Source organism: Leucopleurus acutus (assembly GCF_964270905.1).
Source record: "Leucopleurus acutus genome assembly, chromosome: 14".
Lineage (NCBI taxonomy): Eukaryota > Metazoa > Chordata > Mammalia > Artiodactyla > Delphinidae > Leucopleurus > Leucopleurus acutus.
In genome coordinates, this window is record NC_139156.1 from 32,000,425 (window position 1) to 32,020,465 (window position 20,041).

General features: G+C 49.4%; 1 protein-coding gene across 15 annotated transcripts in view; it reads left to right on the forward strand.

Moving 5' to 3' along the window:
* Positions 1-20,041, forward strand: part of SORBS1 (sorbin and SH3 domain containing 1) — a 239,490-nt gene that overhangs the window by 121,850 nt on the left and 97,599 nt on the right. For 11 of the 15 annotated variants that reach the window (XM_082854122.1, XM_082854125.1, XM_082854126.1 and 8 more), the window contains 5 exons: positions 240-284; positions 4,861-4,929; positions 7,727-7,822; positions 9,916-10,044; positions 19,335-19,447. In XM_082854122.1, the coding sequence (XP_082710248.1) occupies positions 275-284; positions 4,861-4,929; positions 7,727-7,822; positions 9,916-10,044; positions 19,335-19,447 (417 nt within the window). In that variant the 5' untranslated portion in view covers positions 240-274. The remainder of the gene's footprint in view (positions 1-239; positions 285-4,860; positions 4,930-7,726; positions 7,823-9,915; positions 10,045-19,334; positions 19,448-20,041) is intronic. The other 4 variants (XM_082854129.1, XM_082854121.1, XM_082854117.1 and 1 more) reach the window with 1 other exon arrangement.

Below are 20,041 nucleotides of genomic sequence, written 5' to 3' on the forward strand. Positions count from 1 at the left end.
TTGGATAGTATCTAAACCAAGTACAGTTGACAAAATGGAGGCCAAGGAGTTTGAGTTATGTGCCCAAGGTCAGGTTAGTACACAGCCAACCAAGAACCAGAAGGCTGGCCAAGTAACACCTGGTCCAGCTCTGTTTTATCAAGGCTTATATACGGTGTTTGCATTTTTAATGTGAACCGTAGGGATTTATCTCGAACCTGCCATTTATCAATTCCATTGTGGTGTTTGTTTTTCTGCAGAGCCCCAGTTACAGAAGACTTGTCCTGTCACCACCATGAGCTCTGGTAAGTCATTTAAAACCCTGTCTTCTTCGTGACAAATCTACAAAACTGGACTGTTTACCCAGATTTCCCTCTTACTCTGAAGGCCCCAACTGCATTTCATTGTTTATTTTTCGAGTCCTGGGTAAGCGTCAAAGTTTTGTCATAAATCGTCATCACAACCTTTATTATTAATGATTTACTGAGTACCTACCCTATGTCAAGAACTATGCTATACACTTTACATGTACTGTGTCCTAATCTTTATAACGGGCTCCCTTTCCCTCGATTTAACAACTTTATTGAGATATAATTGGCATACAATAAACTTGTGGATATTTTAAGTATCTTATTTGATAAATGTTGACATATGTATACACCTCAGTGGCATTTCTTAATCTGAGTGACTGCAGCACAAGTAAACAGATCGACCATAATTGCCCCATAGTATAAGCTAATCCGTCACTTCCTTTATCAGGGCAAAACCACCCTTTTGCTCTGCCTTTGGTAGTAAAAATCAAGACCTACACAAATGAGCAGTTCTGAGTAGTTTTGGTTTAGAGCTGGGGTAGAAAGCCCGGGCTAGGGAAGACAGAAGGGAATAGGTAGGTACCTGCTCATGTAGCCAAGAGCTATCAGCTCTCCAGCCCAGGATTCGGGGCAGAGAAGTTTCCATCCGGAGATTGAGGCCCACCTTAGCTCCTGAGTGCACCCTGGAACCTCCTGAGATCTGCAGGCAGGGTGGGCTGGGGGATGACCTAGTGGATAGCTCACTCAGGGGCCTCCTAATCCTGAGATATCTCCAGGGTGCTATCAGAGACCTCTGGAGGTTAAAAACAAGCCTTTCCGCTTATTTACATGCAGTGCCCTTTTAGCCAAATCCTGAACCTTGCCGGACAGTGTGTGCTTATTAGGAGAAGGAGGGCCACACACACTGAGTGTGCGGGCTTTGGCCTGTGGTGGATCCTTCTCTCCACTCTCCTCTGTAAGATGGACATCACGAAAGCACCACCTCATGGGGATGTTTGAGGATTAAGTGAGGCAGTGCTTCTAAAGTACTGAGCACTGAGCCCAAGGCCTGTCCAATGTCCCATCCGTGGGTTACCAGCTCGGGTTCCCTCCTTGCGAGGAGAGGGACTGGGCTTGTCCTTGACTCCATGGGTGCTTCTCCTATGCGTGAGGTGGCTACGTCCCTTCTTTTCCCCTCCAGGTGGACTCGGGCACTGCCAGTAGTCCCTGCTTTGCAACTCATTTTTTCTTCTCGCTTGGCCTTTTGTTTTTCCTGTCATTCACAATAGGCCAGGGTTTTATTGCTTTGTTTTGTTTTTTTCTTAGCTCTGTAGCCTAAAGTTTCTTGTTCTTCTAATATCACGATAAGCCTGAACTGGTATCACCACTCCTGGCATGAATAAGGGGGGGAAGAAGTGGGCAGGGAGGGGCTGGTCAAGGGTGCAGAGATGCCTGTGGGACTTCTCCCCAAGTTCTCTCTCAGGCGTGACGCTGAAAGGAGGCATTTCCTAGGAGGAGTCCAAAAAATCTGGACCCTTTGACCTGATAATCGCGCTCTTGGGAATGTCTATCTTAATTCAAAGGAAACAAAAACACCCACATGAAGGTGGGGAATGAGTAGGTTCGTTATGTGTGTTTACTTGATGGGAGATTATGCCACTAATAAAAGTGATCATCCGGAAGAAAGCAGCTATGTAGAAAACATTCGTTTTTAACCTTTGGTGGAAAGAGCTGCATGTCTGGGGTCACCTGGCTAGTGACTCCTGAGGCAGCCCCAGGCCACCAGCACCGTGCTGCAGAGGTGTGAGTGCGAGGTGATGGAATTATTTTTCCAAATTTCTTAAAGTTTGGTTGTTTGATTTAAAAAAAACACACAAAAGGAAAGGAAGGACATGGGTCTGGGCCTTGTGGAAGCTCAGAGGCTGCTGGCACTGGGAAGGCCCAAAGTAAGGCCTGTAGTCCTAGGAAGGGGATGGTTAAGAGAAATTAGGGCAGGTGCATAGGGAAGGGATAGTCAGAAACGATGGAGTGATAGAACGGGTGATATTTCTTTTACTTGGATTTCTGGCTTTCTGCCAACACCCTCCTTCCATCCATCCCAGAAATGTAGGTGCAAAGGGGACTTTGGGAGAACTAGCCTTCGTCTGTAGGTAGATTGGGGGCAGTGAACAGGACGGGCCCTATGGGGCCAGTGTCGGGAGGTCATGGCCGCTGTGGCGGGTCTGGGGAGCGGGCACAGGGGCAGTAGCCCTGCTCACGTCTGGATCCAGGAGCGCCTGGGCTGGCCTGTCAGTGCAGCTTATGTCAGGGAGGCTGATTGTTAAGAGCCCAGGTAGGGTGACCAAGTCTCAGCCCAATGAGCTGCTGGGGTTGGGGGCTTTTTTCATTTTAAAAATAAAAAATGTTTATCCTAGCTGGGTTCAAAGAAGATAAGCTGTGGGTGGGATGGACCAGACCAGACTTCAAATCCCTATTTAGTGATCTTAGAGCCCGGCATCCTTTCTGAGCTTCAAATTCCTTAACTGTAAAATAAGAGTTCCTAACTTCTAGCTCCAGGGGCCTGGGTATTAAGAATAAAAATGAGGTGCTCATGAAATGCTGAGCATGGACCCTCCGATCCGGGTAAATAGAGGGCTTTAGAAACCCATAGCTGTTCTGATTATATTTGTGGCTTGGTTTGCTCTTGGCCGCAGGGGGCGTCACCCCAAGCACACTGATCACATGTCCCACCTGCTTGTCTTCTCTGGACTGCTGCCGTCAGTTCTGGGACGGGAAACTGGGTGGGGCTTAGGCTGCCGGTGGGCAGTGAGGGTCTCAGTGTCTGCAGCTGAGCAGAACTTTGAAAGGTCTCCACTGGTACACAGGAGGTGACATTCAAGGTGAACCTCAAGGTGCAGAGGATTTCCCCAAGCTAGGAAAGGGGGAGCATGCATTTCTGGCCGAAGGCCTTGCAGGAACCAAGGCCTGAATGTCGGAAAGTATCTGATGTGCTGAAGGGGTTGTGAGGAGACCGTCATGGAGGGCAGGGGCAGGAGGGAACTGCAGCTGGAAAAGGGCTGGGACCTGTGGCTGAAGTGCCTGGAGTCCGGGATGAGTTGCCCAGGCTTTGTCCCTGGGTAGCTCCTGGTTACTGGGGCTTGTTTGTTGGTTTGCTTTTAATTATCAGGAAGGTCAGTTTGTTCATTTGAATATAACCACTTATGCCAACATACAGGCCATCTCACTGACTAAAGAATGATATTCCTAATGTACATTTGGGGGAACTTGATTCTAAGTTCAATTTGTTTCCTAATTGAAATGATAACATGTATGGTTGAATTCCCAGACTAAACCCTGATATTTTTATTTCTCAAAATAGAAGTGAATTATTTGCAAAGCAGAAATAGAGACACAGAGGTAGAGAACAAGTGTGTGGATACCAGGGGGGAAGGGGGTGTGGGAGGAATTGAGAGATTGGGATTGACACATATACACTATTGATACTGTGTGTAAAATAGACAACTAATGAGAACATACTGTGCAGCACAGGGAACTCTGCTTAATGTACTGTGGTGACCTAAATGGGCAGAAAATCCAAAAAAGAGGGGATATATGTATATCTGATTCATTTGGCTGTACAGTAGAAACTAACACAACATTGTAAAGCAACTATACTCCCATAAAAATTTAAAAAACAAAAATAGGGACTTCCCTGGTGGTCCAGTGGGTAAGACTCTGCGCTCCCAATACAGGGGGCCCAGGTTTGATCCCTGGTCGGAGAACTAGATCCCTCATGCACGCCACAACTAAAAAAGATCCCACTTGCCGCGACGAAGACCCAGTGCAGCCAAAATTAAAAAATACATATAATAGTAAAAATGTAATTTAAACATTAAAAACAAACAAATAAAATAGAAGTGCAATACGGTAAATACGGTATATTGAAAGCGGAGGGCTTTAGAAAATCATGTTGCTTTGTCCTGTTTTGTACTCTGTCCTGCTCACTGGGGCTTTTTCAGCCAGATGGGGGTCTAGAGGGTGCTCTCCAGATACAGACTGAGGGCTGGGGTGGAGAAGGGGCAGAACGAAGGCCAGGAGAGCGGTCAGGGGGCCAGGTCATCGCCACAACCAGAACACAGGAGCCTCGGCTGGGGGCCCTGGGCTGGGGGCAGGGCCGGCGTGGCTTCCATAGCAGCGGCGGTGGGGCGGGGTGAAGGGAAGTGCCACAGAGACGGAGGTTTCTGTCCTGGCGTCTGACAGCTCTCATCCGGGATGCACAGGGATGCGTTCGAGCGGCCTTGGAACGGTGGATAAGCCTTTGTCAGGCAGGAGATGCCATTTTCAAGGAATTAAGGAGATTTCTTTTAAATGTCAGAAGTGAAGCCAAGCCAGGAAGCCAGAGAATTTACAGCGCTCGCAGCACACTTCCCATCCCAAACAGCTTTGGCGTTCTCCCTGCCACAGAGCATTCTCGGAGCTCAGCTACGACGCCCTGGGGCCCTTCTTCAGGCCTGAGGAAGCCTGCAGGGCCAGCACTTTGCACCGGGTGGGACTCAGGGAAGGGCAGCTAGACGTGGTCGCAAGCCTCGGGCTCTTTCTTTCTTTCTTGCAGAATGCGACGTGGGTGCTTCCAAAGCTGTGGTGAATGGTTTGGTACCGGGCAGCAATGGGCAAGACAGAGGTAAGGCTCTTGAAGGGAAACTTGGCATTTCTAGAAGGAGCAGGGCCCGGGCCACCTGCCTGGTGGGAACGGTCACTGGTCTAATTAGGCCGTGACCTGGAGACCTGTTCCTATGCTGTCCGAGAATCAGGAGTCTGAGGCTGCCGTTTCCCAATGTGAGGTGATGTATTAAAAACTGTCCCTAGCTCACAGGATGCTGTGAACCACAGACCCCAAATACACGGGCAGAGTCCTCGTGTGTATGGCATTTATCAGCCTGCAGTCTCTCTTACCCGGCATTTCACCTCCACCTGTGATAAATAGTGACACATTCACCATTCTGACCCTGAGGCAAGAGCCTAAATTGCTGAAATAAATTATTTTGGTGACATTAGTTTCATGCGCATCCTCTCAGATTTTCAGTTTTTAAAATTTTAGGACAAAAGATGTAAGTGTGAAATGAATGACGGATAAGATGACCTTTGAGGTCCCATCTCTCATCCTGAACAGCCAGGCCTCAGGCTTCCCATGTCACTTTGCAGTGTGAGGAAACAGGGGCTCGGGTCCTGGTCTGCTGCTCGTAAACAGAGACCTCTTGGGAGGTCCTTTGTCTTTATGGCTATGAGTTTCCTTATCTAGAAAATGAGAGAATTTGATGATCTGCAGTATTTTTTCCTGCTTCAGATTCAGGTTCCAGTGATTCTATCAGTGCTCATCCCACAAGTCTTATGGTATCAAAGAGGGGAGGGCAAAAGTCCTGTCATGGGCATTTAAGTCAAAATGCACCCTCCCTCAAAGAAAACGCTTACAAAGTTTGACATATTTGGGGCTTCCCTGGTGGCGCAGTGGTTGAGAGTCCGCCTGCCGATGCAGGGGACCGGGGTTCGTGCCCCGGTCCGGGAAGATCCCACATGCCGCGGAGCGGCTGGGCCCGTGAGCTGTGGCCGCTGGGCCTGCGTGTCCGGAGCCTGTGCTCCGCAACGGGAGAGGCCACAGCAGTTAGAGGCCTGCGTACCGCAAAAAGGAAAAAAACAAAGTTTGACATATTTGGACTTTGTAATGACCATCTGGGTCAGCCAAGTATTCATTCTGAGACGAGGCAAAGTGTGAAGTCAGAAAGAGCAGCCAGGAGGGGAGGCGTAGAGAGCGGGAGAGATGGGGAGCCTGGGGCCGGTTGGTTGGGAGGGTCCTGCCGTTGTCCTGTCTTCCGTGTCTCCCTGCCCGGCCGCTCTTCTCCACGCCTGGTGTGAGGCAATGCTCTCGGGCTCTTGGACAGCCTTGGCCAATTCGCTTAGGGAATGTTGAAGGGCGCTGCCTAATAAGCATCTGATGAGGAGCACACGGGGAGACGAGCGTGTCTGATGCTCACCCCAGCCCTGTGAATTCATCAGCACAAGAGACCTCGGAGGTGGGCGGGCAGGGTGGCCCGTGGAGTTGCATTCCCCTCGCTCCTTGGTAAGACCCACCTTTGGTTGGAAAGAGGAAGCAGATGCAGCCTGGAGCCATCAGGGCGGCCTGGGGCGCTCAGTAAACCGGGTGCCAGGACAGCTGGGCTCCAGTCTCGGCCTCTTCGCTTGAGCACTGGATGCCTCCGACCAGCTCTCTTCTCCCTCTGAAAATGGTAACAGAATCCTCCCACCCAATCTCCCAGGTGGCCGTAAGGAGCAGTCGGCAGGATTGCTGTGAAAGCTTGTTTGTATCTTAACACGTGCAGGGTTGTTATTATCAACTCAGTTCTTGGCGGCTGTATGACTGCCATGGACCTTGTGAAATGACAGCCTGATGGACTGGAAGGTGAACTACCCGCCTCCGAGCTGCCTGCCTCCCTCCTGTCCCCTTGACAGGCTCGTCAGCATGATGCTGATGCAGCCGTGATGGTCTTGCTTCCCAAACAGCCCTACCCCCCAAGGTGTGACGTGGATCTGGGACCATAAGAACTCCGGGTGTTGCTCAAGAGTGACATTGCCACCATAGGCTTGTTGTGAGAAGGAGGGTTTGGGACTATGCCCACCATTGAGATTCCAGAATCTGGGTAGGCAGGGGGCCCAGGGAAGCCTGTGCCTAGATAAGCATGAGCATCCGGGACTTGAGGACAGCAGCCTTCACCCACATCCCAGGCAGTATCCCAGCTTTCAAAGCTCAGCTGGTGTCAGCACCCTGGGCCTCGCGCTTGAGCGCGCCCAGAGTCTTGAACAGGCACTTGGACACTCGGCAACCTCTTGCCCAGGGAAGGATGGCTTTAAGTAGGCCATCTGCTGCCCAACAGATGGGCCTCTGATTTGCTCAGGGCCGGAGAGCTGTGGTTGTCAGAACAGGCACAAGACCCCAGGAGTTACGATCCTGGAGAAGCGGCTGTGATGGCTGAAAGGACCAGGCAGCTCCCAAATTTGTTCCCTGTCCTTCCTCCACTCCTCTGGAGTTAGAGGAGCCATAACTCTCCTCCTCGGAGCCTCCCCCCAGCATAGACACCCTAGCCTTCTCCCAGGGGGCCCCTTGGACCCTGCTTGCTCTCCCCTTCCTCTATTTGCCAGGCCATCTGCGTCTCTGTAAATCTCTTTGTCTAGCAAGTTCCTGGTGTGGCAGGCAGCACAGACACTGATCAGCTGCATCTGGGGGACGGTCATGGGAGGGTTCTGGTGACTTGGTACAGGACTCTAAAGAGCGAAAGCAGGTTATTTTAAGTTACTGCATCTACCGCTCTTCCTATTGTTCTTTTGGTGTGGGCGACTTCCTCCTATTGTCCCTGCGGTTCCTCCACCGCCTGAGTGTTTCCCAAATGTTTTTTCTGGATGCACCATTTACCCTTTTGTGTTTTCAGCAACTGCAGACCCTATACGTGCACGCTCTATTTCTGCTGTTAAAATAATCCCTGTGAAGACAGTGAAAAATTCTTCAGGCCTAGTACTCCCTCCAGGTATCTCTCCTCGGGTTGGTTTTGGTTTTGTTTTTTTTTAAATTGTTAGCAGATCATGCATGATCCTTTCTTCTTTCCTTCTAACAAAGACTTGGAGGCTTAATCCTTGCATGTTTAGGAGCCACTCCCTTTCACTTCTCTGGCTGGTTTCCTTTCTTCGTGTGTGTGTGTGTGTGTGTGTGTGTGTGTGTGTGTGTGTGTGTGTGTGTGTGTTTCTGTGAGCCACCGGCAAGTGTGGAGAGGAACTGACAGGTGCCTTGCCCCTCCCCCTTAAGGAGAAGGTCAGTCCAGAGGCTGAATGTTGATTCCAGCTGGTGTAGGTCTGAGCCACATAGATGACTTAGGTCCCCTTTAGATGTTCCAGCTCCCAAGACTTTATTTAAAACTCCACTGTCCCCAAGAACGAATGTGGCTACACAGGGAATCTCTGAATGGGTGTGAACTTGAAGCAGCTCCCTTAGATGCCAAACCTGGCTGCGTCTCTGTGATGCCGGACGGACCATTTCCCTGAGCACTCCCTCCTCTGCCCCGAACCTCACCAGCAGTCACTTCCTGCCTCTCCTCTCCAAGGAAGGGGGTGCAGCTCAGACGACAGCTCTGGCTCATAGCTTCCTTCTGTACAAAATGGGACGAGGGAGGCCCAGGTGGCTCTTGATCCCACTGGTGGTTCTTTCAGGAGTTGGGCCAATCTGGCTGTGCATCCAGGACACTATGGACGGGCTGGGTTTGTCACTTTGCCCCTCACCCTTTGGCAAAGACCATGACTTTGCCCCTCACCCTTTTGAAAAGACCGTGAATCAATTTTGCCAATAGTTCTGTGACATCAGTCACTTATCCTCTTGATAGGGTTGGATGAGTCAGATGCTCTCCAAGGCTGCTGCCCGCCCTGCCATACATTGTGGTTTTGCGCTTTGCTTTCAGTGGAAGAGGTGCTGACGGCAGATCTGTCCTCTTCTGTAACACTAATGATCGTTCTGTCTGAGCTGTCAGAAAGGGGGCTGCCAGAGTGGAAAGGAGAAGCAAAGAGGCTTGGCTCCTCTTGGCCCTGGCACAGGAATGGGCATGAGTTGGACATCTGAGCCCACATCCTGCCCGATGCCCACCTTAAACTTTACCCATAATCCCAGTCATGACAATTTGAGGTCCAAGATCCAGGCTGTGCTGTGAGCAACTTGAAAAACTGTGGAATTCAGTTCAGCTCAGCTGTACAGAGAGAAACATTCAGCACGTGTACCTCCTAGGGCTGTGTGGTCTGTGTGGCTTTCTTGTTTCCCCGTTACTGATTTTCCTGGAGGATGAACATCCAGATCTTTTGAAGCCTATTTTGAAATCCTTCTCCATGCAGTTCTGAAAGATACCCTTGGTCTGTTATTAGGCCATTGTGAACTGTAGGAGAGGTCGGGGCCCAGGAAAGGCTCAGCTGGAAGTGCAGCGAACACCGTTCCTTGAAGGATTTAGCATTTCTAGTCGTTTTCTTTGGTGTGAATTTTCTTCATTAAGTTTCGAATGTGAGGCTCTGGCCCTTGACCTTTCTCCCCAGGCAGCATATCCTGTCTCACCAGTACAGGGGGCTTGGCTTGCTGATACAAGGAGATTGTCTTTTGCTTTTCCGTTGGGGGGGCTGCACGGAGCAGTGATTCTCTACAGAACCACCACCTAATTCCCTGTGCTGTCGACTTGCTCTTTTTTAAGAAGGATGATGTGGGAGCTTGAGAAATCTTTCATAAATTCTTTCTTGAACTGAGCCTTACTAATTGGTCAGAAGCTGCTCACCAACCTAAACTTCATTTAATAAAAGGAATCAACCCGCTTTGATTTGGAAATGTTTACAGCTGACGTTGTAACGCATCCATTGACTCAGAACTCACTGTTGCCTCCATTTCCTCCTAACCTCATGATGGGTGGCAAACCTCTGAAAATGTGATTTGTCCCTCTTCACCATCCACAGGTTAATTTTCATTGACCGTCAGACTTTGCCTGTCTGTAACCAGGTTCATCTCATTCCCCAGCTGTACCAAGTTGCTGGCTGACTGTCGCTTTCATCCTCCAGGAGCCTGGGACTCAATCTTTCCTCTTCGGTCTTTCCTTTTCAGACACGGATCCTACAAAAATCTGCACTGGGAAGGGAGCGGTGACTCTCCGGGCCTCGTCCTCCTACAGGGAGATCCCAAGCGGTAGCCCTGTGAGCCCTCGGGAAACCCCGCAAGAGGAAAGGAAACCAGGTGCGCTACCTCGGAGACCAGGGGAAGGGTGGGGCTCTGCCTACCGATTCTCCCAGGGGCCCCTGGCACAGTCCTCTCCGTCTCGTCTCTGTGGTGGGTGGTGATCACTGCCCTAAACTGACAGGTACCCACTTGCTTCAGGCAAAGGCACGGCGGCGACCACTTTACTCTAGCTTTTGACGGAATGCGTGAGCAGTCTGAGGCTCTGCAGACTAGTTTAGGAGGATGGAGATGGCTGAGGGGCCTGGGGAGGGAGTGGTGGGATGGCCTCCAGGCTTGGCTTCTCTGAGCCGTCCCCACTTCTAGGGGCTCAGCTGTGACCATCCAAGCGGGGCTGGGGCTGGGGAAGAAGCCAAGGGAGACTGAAAAGTGCAGGCGGCCGAATGGCCTCAGCTCCCGGAAAGCAGGGAGGCATCCCGAGGGAGCAGGATCAGGAGAGCGTGTCTAAGGCCAACGCAGAAGCCCCCGCCCCTCGGGAAACCCGGGCGCCTGGAGCACGGTGCTGAGGTGGACACCTGGGACTTCGGGATCGGCACATGGGGTTCATGTCCTACTTCCACCACCTGTTGCTGTGCAGCCTGGGATGAGATGGCTGCTCTCCCTCAACCCTGGTGAGCCCACCTGTCGGATCAGGTTGATAACTGTACCTGCCTCGCCGCGTCATTGTGAGGATGAAGTATGTCAAGGGTTTTGCATTGAGGTTTTGCATTGTCGACAAGTTCCCAGGTCGTGCTGATGCTCCTGGGCCAAGGACCACACTTGAGAGCTACTGCCATAGGGGATGGGAGTTTTCTCCCATCTTGAAGGAAGGAAATGGAGAGAAAATGAATTGGGGTGATGACCACTTCCTTGGGACCAGAGACATGTAAGCTCTTCTGGTACAGTCGGGAGTGGTGTGTTGTGACAAGATGGAATTGTACAGGATGGAGATGGTCAGTACCCAGCATCCTGGAAACTTGACTTTCTTTCTGTTCCCTGCCAGCCGTAACAGGTACCAAGGCAGATGCCCAAGGACGAGGCCAGGCTAGGGTTTGAGCACCAGCCCCGTTCTGGTAATGTCAGTCCCTGTGGAAAGCTTCTTTTTCCCTAGGCTCAGGGGAAGGCATGAGTGGCCTCCAGCACTATTAGGTTGAAAGTAGCTGCTTGGCTCTGTTTTCCTGAACCCATACCTGCCTCTTTCCCTACTGTACTTTGCCACTCTGGTCTCCAGGAGAGGTGGGGCCACTGGGAAGATCCGTCTCCCAAGCTGGAGGACCTCTGGGAAAGAGAGAAACCTAAGGGATAATTTAAAGAGAAGGACCATACCTACAGCCCCGTGGCCCGATAAAATGACCTCACAACCTCCTGGCCCTTCCTCTGGTGGTGAATGGGAATGGTGAATGGCAGGAGAGGGAGCCTTGAGCTCCCCCTGGTGGTCACAATGTGGCACTAACACAGAGCCCCGATGTTATTCTTTACCTTGCTGTCTGTAGGTTTGCACTCCAGTGCAGTGATTTGAGCACTTAAGGAAGCTCTCTCTAGTCCCCAGAGAATTCTATATCTTACAGATTTATAACAGATAATTTGGATTTAAAAAAGATCTTGTTTTAAATTGAAAATACTCTGAAGGATTGGGGGATGGCTATCAGTCATTCACACCTTACAGTAAATTAATCTTTGTAGATTATTTTTCTCCAGATAAATAGAGGTCATTGAATCCAAATCAGCAGACATTCATTCTGCATCCTATAGGGGCCAGGCATCACTGGGAGTCATGAGGAATTGTGGCGAGAAGGGAAGAAAAGGGAGAGAAATTTGGGGGCATCATGTGAGAACAAGAGTTCCAACCAGAGAGTCAGGTGTGGAGCCCCAGTCCACTGTCATGCTTTCTGACCACACGTATGTCACACCTCTGAAGCACGTATGAAGTATGAGGGACTTGGGAAAGATGGTTTTCAAGCCTTTCTAGTTCCAGAATGCTCTGTGAACTTGGGAAGTTTGGGAATTAACCTGACACAAACAGAAGCCTATTCACTGGGGACACATTCAGGATTGTACACTAGGCCAGTTTGGGTGGAAAGGAACAAGCTGGGGTTGAGTAGGGGTGGGGGGAAATTACACTGATTAGGTGAACAGCAGGCTGGAATGAGTTAATGCTGGAGGTGTGGATAAAAGAGGATGCACCTCCAGAGGTGGGACACTCAGGACCAGAGATCTTGTTCTCTTACTCTCCTGGCCATTGGCCAGCATCCTGCTGGCCCTTGACTCTGGCTGGGTCCGTGTGGCTCCCCAGCCCTCCTCATCCCTGCCTGCTCCCTCCATCTGAGCCTCTGGATGACAACTTGCTGGCCTCCACCAAGCCTCTGAGACTTGACCGCCTCATGGAAACGGTTTCCGGCAGCATTTGACGGCAGCTGTGCTAGCCTGGACTGGGAGCCCAAGTGTGAGGCAGGGAGCCTTGCTTGGCTCTTGCCAAGGACTGGGCGTGCTTCCTTTTCCCAGCATCTTCACAGATAGTGGGTGTCAGATAGCGTCCAGGTCTCTCCCCTGCCACCAGGCCCAGCATCTGTGCCCCAGCTGCTCTGGCTGTCTCCTCTCTGCATTGCTCCCTGGCTTTACCACATTCCTCCATCCCTGTAGATCTCCAGGTTGCTGATCATCTGCCTGAACTGGAAGCTTCGGTCTCACGTTACTGCCCAGCACCTGCGGCCTGATGTCTTTCCCCATATGGCCCCTTGACACCTGCATTTCAGAGGTGGCCCCTATTTCCAGTCCTTGCTCCAGCTCCCTTACCCTGTGAGAGGTGGTCTCGCTCTCAAGTCACACAGTCCTCTCTCAAGGCTCAGCTGTACCACTTACTGTCTTGGTAACATGGGCAAATAAACCTTGGAGAGCTTCACTTTCCCCATCTGTAAACTGGAGATGACCTTAGTAGAGTTGCTGGGATGCAGTGAACGCTTCCATCTCAAGATATAGCACAGAGCCAGGCTTGTACAAGGTGCTCTTGAATGGAAACGATTCTAGTTTCTGCGGATCAGGAGGCCACTTAAAGACTTGCAGTAATTTCTCGTAGAGGCTGTGAGGGTCTAGGCCCAGCGTGGTGGTGGTGGGAATGACGAGCAGGGGCCAAGCGAGAAGTGTATCTGGAGAGTGGAATGGCAGGGCTTGGCACGGTGTTTAAGGAGTGCGGAGAGGTAGGGCTCCACGCGGAGCAGAAGGCGCCTTCCCCGCTTGACTGGGAGAATAGATGTGGCACTCATGGAGATGCTGGATTTATGAGGGGAGTTGGAAGGAATGTTGGATTCCACTTCTTGACGTGCTGAGTTTCTTGGCAAGAGAAGGACTTCTAGGAGGAATTTTCTAATAGGCATTTGGAAATTTGGAATCCAGGGTGTGGATTTGGGAGCCATTGGCATCCAAGTGAACATGGGGAGGGTGGAGATGCTCTCTGAGGTGGAGTGACAGAAGGAGCCCTCAGAGTTGCCCAGTTTAAACCCAACCTCCAGGCTCCTGCCCTCAGTGGTAGCTTGACTCTGGATCCCTGACCACCCTCCTAATCTCTGAATGTAGACCTAGGTTTGGGGATCTGAACCATCTGGAAAGAGCTACAGTAATCTTAATGCTGATTCCCGGCCTCCAAGAGAGGCCTCTTATTCCTGCTTCCTGGTATAATAGCTTGGCCAGGTTTGGGTAATGGCCCTGTTGGTTCAGGTGTGACTCCACCTGTGTCCCCAGGTCACGGTGATCTTAAGAGGAGACAGGGAGCCTGAACTGGTGGTGGGCGCTGTACGAAGCTTCCTTCTGGTATGGCATGGAGACCATCAATCCCTGTGTTCTGACTCAAAAGCCAAAGTTCAGTTCGACATTTACAGCTTATTCTGTGCCAGTTGGCTCCCATCCTTCCTGTCTGATTCTTGACTGCAAAGTTAGCTATGGATGTAAAGATTCTTGGACCTGCAGTCAACTCATTTCCTCACATTTGCTCTCGAGAAATGACAGTAGCAAAAAGATAAGAAAATTGACATTAAAATAGTTAGACATTCCCTACCCCCATTAACTAAGAGTCTTCTTCGTGAGCTCATGTATGAGAAAAGGGGGCCAAATGAGAAGTAGTTGGAGGCAGAAGTCCCCACAAGAGAAGACTCTCACTGTGACACCAACTGCAAGGTCAGGGGATTCCCACAACCACTCTCAGGTTTGATAATTTGGTAGCAGAACTCAAAGAACCCATTGAAAGCTGTTATACCCACAGTTCTGGTTTATTACGGGGAGAAGATACAGATTAAAATCAGCTAAAAGAAGGAAGCATGGAGTTGGTGTGGTCCCTCTCCTGTGGAGTCAGGACATGTTAGTTCCCAGCACCGCGTGTGAGAACATGCTCAGAGCAGTGCCAACCATGGAGGTCATACAGGCTGTGGTGTCCATGGTTTTCATTGGGGCTCTATTACATAGGTGTTATCCACTGCCCAAGTGGTTCGTCTCACTCTCCAGTCCGTTAGGAGGTTGAGCGCAAAGGCCCCCAACCTAAGTCACGTTATTGGTTTAGCACAAAGACAGTCCTATCAGGATGACGTTCCAAGGGCTTAGAGATTAACTCCTGGAAGCCAGAGGGCAAAGGCCAGACCTCCTTTTGGGGAAGAGTAAATTCTTTACCACACAGCATGAATAAAAGTTAAACAAGGTACGGAACGCTCTTAGACCCACTTTGAACACCTTTCCTCTAACTCGTGGATTCTCTACCAGGAAACACAGATCTAACGCAATGAAAAGTGTCCTGAGATCCCAAGAAGTGATCAGCAAAACAAGCTTACAACAGACCAAAATGAAATTAGCACAGAGTGAGATAAAGGAGAATAAGTAAGCTGTGGCCACAGGCCAGAAAAGATTGTATATAAAGAATAGATGGGGCTTCCCTAGTGGCACAGTGGTTGAGAGTCCGCCTGCCGATGCAGGGGACACGGGTTCGTGCCCCGGTCCGGGAAGATCCCACATGCCGCGGAGCGGCTGGGCCCGTGAGCCATGGCCGCTGAGCCTGCGCGTCCGGAGCCTGTGCTCCGCAACGGGAGAGGCCACAACAGTGAGAGGCCCGTGTACCGCAAAAAAAAAAAAAAAAAAAAGCATAGATGGAGAAAAAGATAAGGCAAAATAAATTAAACTTCTCATGGAAAGGTTTGGTCTCCTCAGGGCTGCAAAACCTCCTGAGGGACCCAGGTTTCCAAGGCCCTCCTCTATCACGGGAGCTCTGAGCTCACATTTATTGAGAGAAGCATTTTGACAGTCTCCCTAACCAAGAGTTAATAATTGATGATCATGTACATAAAATTTCACCTGCCACCCTCAGACACAAATGGCCCTGCTACCAACCTTCAAGGTTCAGAAGAGTAGGTAACAGATGAAGGAGGATGAAACGTCAGAAATGCAGCTCTTTTAAATAAGAAAGGAATGTTCTGAGGAGTCCTGGGAACTGCCTTTTTGGGGACAGGGTAAGGGGAACAGTTTTAAAGACTTGGAATGAGAAGAGAAAGTGGGTTCATTCCCGAGGATATTATGTTCTTAAGGCTATTTATCAAATGGCAGAGTCAACTGCTCTAATTGCTGTGTCTGGGAAATGTTTTTCCCCTTATGCTTTGGGTCCCGATCTTACTAAGCACATACCTTATGCCACATACTTCCACTTAGTCCTTATGACGAGAGAGAAAATTTCTCATTTCACAGATGAGGCTATGTCCCTTGCTGCAGGATATGCAGTAAGCAAAACAGGATTCAAACTAGGCTGTCTGATTCCACAATGACAGTCCCTTTATGATACCTAAGGGTTTGGGAGGAACAGACTCACCTCAGCTTTCCACGACACATGTGTGTGCCAACATCACCTGAATAGAACCAACCCAGCCAAAGAGCAGACAAAATAACATGCTTCCACATCCATGTACAAAGTTCACATCCTTTACTGATAGCCTCTCATCAGAACCTGTTGACATAGGGAACAAACGTATGGACACCAAGGTGGGGGAAGCAGGGCCGGGGGTGGGGGGATGAACTGGGAGATTGGGATTGACATATATACACTAATATGTATAAAATAGATAACTAAATAGAACCTGCTGTATAAAAAAAAATTTTTTTAAGAGAACCTGTTGACATTTAGTGCGTGTGTGTAAATCAAATAAATTTGATAGAATGACTTGACAAAGCCGGACTAGAAATAACCTAGGAAGGACGATGAGATAGTACAAGTGATAGATACAGGGGAGGAAGGAGAAACATTTTCATAGTGTGGCACCTGGTACCTGAAGGCCTGTGGGTGCAAGGAAATCTCGGGGCCAGGATCTGCGTGGATGCACTAGTGAGTGTTAAAATGGTCACTTTTCCTGCTATATAGCACAAGGAAGTCTTCTCAATACTCTGTAATGAGGTATATGGGAAAAGAACCTGAAAAAGAGGGGAAATCAGTATATGTATAACTGGTTCACTTGGCTCTACAGCAGAAACTAACACAACATTGTGAATCAGCTCTACTCCAATAAAAATTTTTTCAAAACGGTCACTTTTAGGACACGTCACGTACCTGACCTCAGCAGCCCTGTGCGGTGTATGTGGGGTAAGGATTATATTTTATAGATGGAAACAGTGAAATTTAGGGCGATCAACAGCTTGTCCTTGATTGCACGAGCTGGTACATCGCAGTAATGTGAGTAAAAACCAAGTCCTGTAAATTTCCCAGCCATGAGGTTGGGACAAGAAGACAGATATCTAGGAATTGTCCCTAAGGGAGTGGCAGAAATGTGACAGCCAACCTGCTAAAAGAATGTGCAACTGAAACAGGTTATAAAAACCTCGTTTTAGAGGAGGACGGAATTTGCAAAACTGGATACGGTTTCCCAGAGTAAGGATGTTTTTGAGTGTACGTTAGTATGTCATTGACTCTCAAAGTGAGCTTTGGGTTATGGACCAGCAGCCTTACTATAACCTGGAGACATGTTAGAAATACAAATTCTCAAGCCTCACTTCTCCTCTGAGTCAAAAACTCTGGGGATGGGGCCCTGCGATCTGTGTTTTAACAAGCACTCCTGGTGGCTCCGATGCAGATAGACTGCTGTACATGGATGCAAGTCACTTGAAACCTTTTCCCCTGCCTGGCCTTTTGCTCTGACACCCTTTGGCTTCCACCGTCTCCCTGGAATGTAGGCTCTGCTTTGTGGCAGATGGCAGGGTTGGTGGCCGTGGGGGGTGGACAGAGTGCTGCACTTGATTCTGGAGACCTGGGCTGACTGCTTTATCACTTCCTGGCTGTGTGACTTTGGGCCAGTCAGTTGGCCTCTCTGTTTTTTCATCCATGAAGCAGAGTGATTACCTACCTCACAGACTTGTGTACACTGAATTAAATACTAAATATATGCAAAAGTGGCCAACAGCGTCTGGCACTTAGAAAGACGTTCGATCCGGAAAGCCCATCTCCGATCCCTGAGGAAGCCACATTGAAATGGAGCCTTGGGCTGTGAGAGCTGCAGTGCTTTATTCCCCTCTTTATATAGGGTGAGATAAGGAGGCAACCAGAGAGGAGGAGGAAATTAAGGGACTGGCTCCATGAGGGGTTGGCAGACTGTGGCGCTTGGGCCTAATCTGGCCTATGCTTATTTTTGTACATCCCTTTAACAAGGGATGGGGTGTGTGTGTGTGTGTGTGTGTGTGTGTAATATTTTTTGGCTTGTCTTTAATTAGACTTAGCTCTTATGCTTTTAAAAGTGGAATCAATCAGAAGGTAAGCGTGTAGGGGAATAATTTTCCAATACATTTCTTGTAAACTCAAATTCTTCTTTGGAATAAAGCAGGCTTTGGTTTACTGTTCACAAGGTTACTTCTGAGTTGCAAAAGAAATTACCCTCTTCAATCTGGGCTGCCACAATTGGACAGAAAGCATGAGGACGCTTTTTTCTTGCATCTGGGTTTTTATATTTTAAGGGTTGAAAGAAAAAGAATGTGCTGTGTGAAAATTACATGAAATTCAAACTCCAGTTTCCACAAATAAAGGTTTATTGGAACACAGCCACCCTCGTTCACTTGATATTGTTTGCGGCTGCTTTTGTGCTACAACAGCAGAGTTGAATAGTTGTGACTGAGCCCATATGGCCGTCAAAGCCTAAAGTATTTGCTAACTGGCCCTTTACAGAAAAGGTTTGCTAACCCCTGGGCTACATGGAAGATAGAGAATAGAGACAAGAGATGATGCAGAAGATGGTGGTAAATAACAAACGTTGCTGAGCTCTGCCAGGCACTGTTCTAAGCATCTCTCATGCATTATATCTTTTAATTCTTAAAACAACACGTATGAAGCAGGCATATCGTTACCCCCATTTTTCATATGGGAAAACTGAGGCTTATAACTTGCCCAGGGCCACAGAGCCCATAGGTGGAGGAGCCAGGATTTGAATTGAGGTCCAGCTGCCTTCCCAGCCAAGCTTGTGACCACTGCGCCGTCCTGCCTCGTGGTGCTGGTCAGGTTAGGAGAGGTTTAGGGTCTCTGAGCTGCTCCAGGCAATAGATGGAGGGCAGGGTGGTAGCTGGCTGAAGGGGGACAAGGGTGCCTTGTAGTATGATGAAAACTCAGGGTGATTAGATTGTGAAATCTTTATGTAGCTCGTTTAATGGAAAGAAGAAAGGCAGGCAGGGAGGGAAAAAAGCCCTTATCACAGCAGATACCTTGGGGCTTAAATCATGTTCTCCCCTTTGCGCAGCACCAACAGCCATGGAAAAAGTGCTTATCGATGTCTCCCTCTCCGGGTCTGTTAATTAGCCCAGGCTGCTGATGAGGAGAGGTCATTCTGGGCCCACGTCAGGCTTATAAAAGGGGAATGCAAGTTAGTGAGTCAGGACTGGACAGGAGAGTTCTGTGGCCTTTTTGTCTGTAAAATAAGAATGTCAAGAACAATTGTTTCTTCATTACTGTGAATGTGAGCCTTGTGTTTTCAAAGGTCAGCGCCTGTGAGCACATCATGGTTTAGAGTGGGTTCCTATGGTAATTAGACCATCGTGACTGAGGGCATTTTGTGTCAGGCAACGGAGTGCTGGAGTTTCGTCTTTCTGTGCAGTACGTGCTTGTTTCCTGCAAACGTAACCATTTCTGTTTTCCCCCCTTCTTGTTTTCATCCTTTGTGCGCCACATGTAGTTCTGGAGTCAGAGAATTCCTCAGCAGGTATGATTTCTCTTGCATCCTTTCTGTCCCTGCCTTCCACCAGGAACCCTTCAATTAAGAGGAGAACCAGGGAGTGTTCCTGTGAGTGAGGGGTTTCTTCTTTTTTTCATCTCTCAGATGAGTGGAGGCTTCCTTCCAATGCTGATGCCAATGGAAACGCCCAGCCCTCTCCACTCGTTGCCAAGGGCTACCGAAGTGTGCATCCCAACCTTCCTTCGGACAAGCCTCAGGTAGGTGGGCGCCCAGGGCGGGGTGGGGACTGTTCTTGAGTCGTTTAGCTTTCTGCACTTGTGACTTCCTGCTCGCCCAGCTGGATGACGGACTGGCTTCTGAGTCCCACTTTTGGCCAATTCTGAAAAAGCCCCGGGAGGACCAGAGTTAGGGAGAAGTTGGGGTCAAGGGAAGCAGATGTATGGGATGAGGCTGGTCTGTACCAGGTATCAGAAGCATAAGCCCAATATTCCGTAGGTTTGAAACGTGTGTGGAAATGTTCTGAAAGAGGGAATGCCAGGTGGGAAGAAGGTCTGAGCCTGTTTTATGAAAACTCTTTAGAGCATAATATTCAGAAGGCGACTGTACTCTTGTGTTTATTTCATTAATTTGCTCGTGTTGAGGCTGTAAGTTTCAGCAGCTCCATCCTTACAGATTAAGATCAGGGAGCTGTGGCCAGCGCGGAATCCAGCAGCCTAGAAGCAGGCAGAAGCCAGAATGGCAGCACAGCAGGCTTTACACTGCCTGGCGCTACCCTACGCAAGAAAGTGTACCCCACGTTGTACAACTTGCAGTAGGAATAATTCTGCTTAAGTTTTCCCCCTACGTTGTTT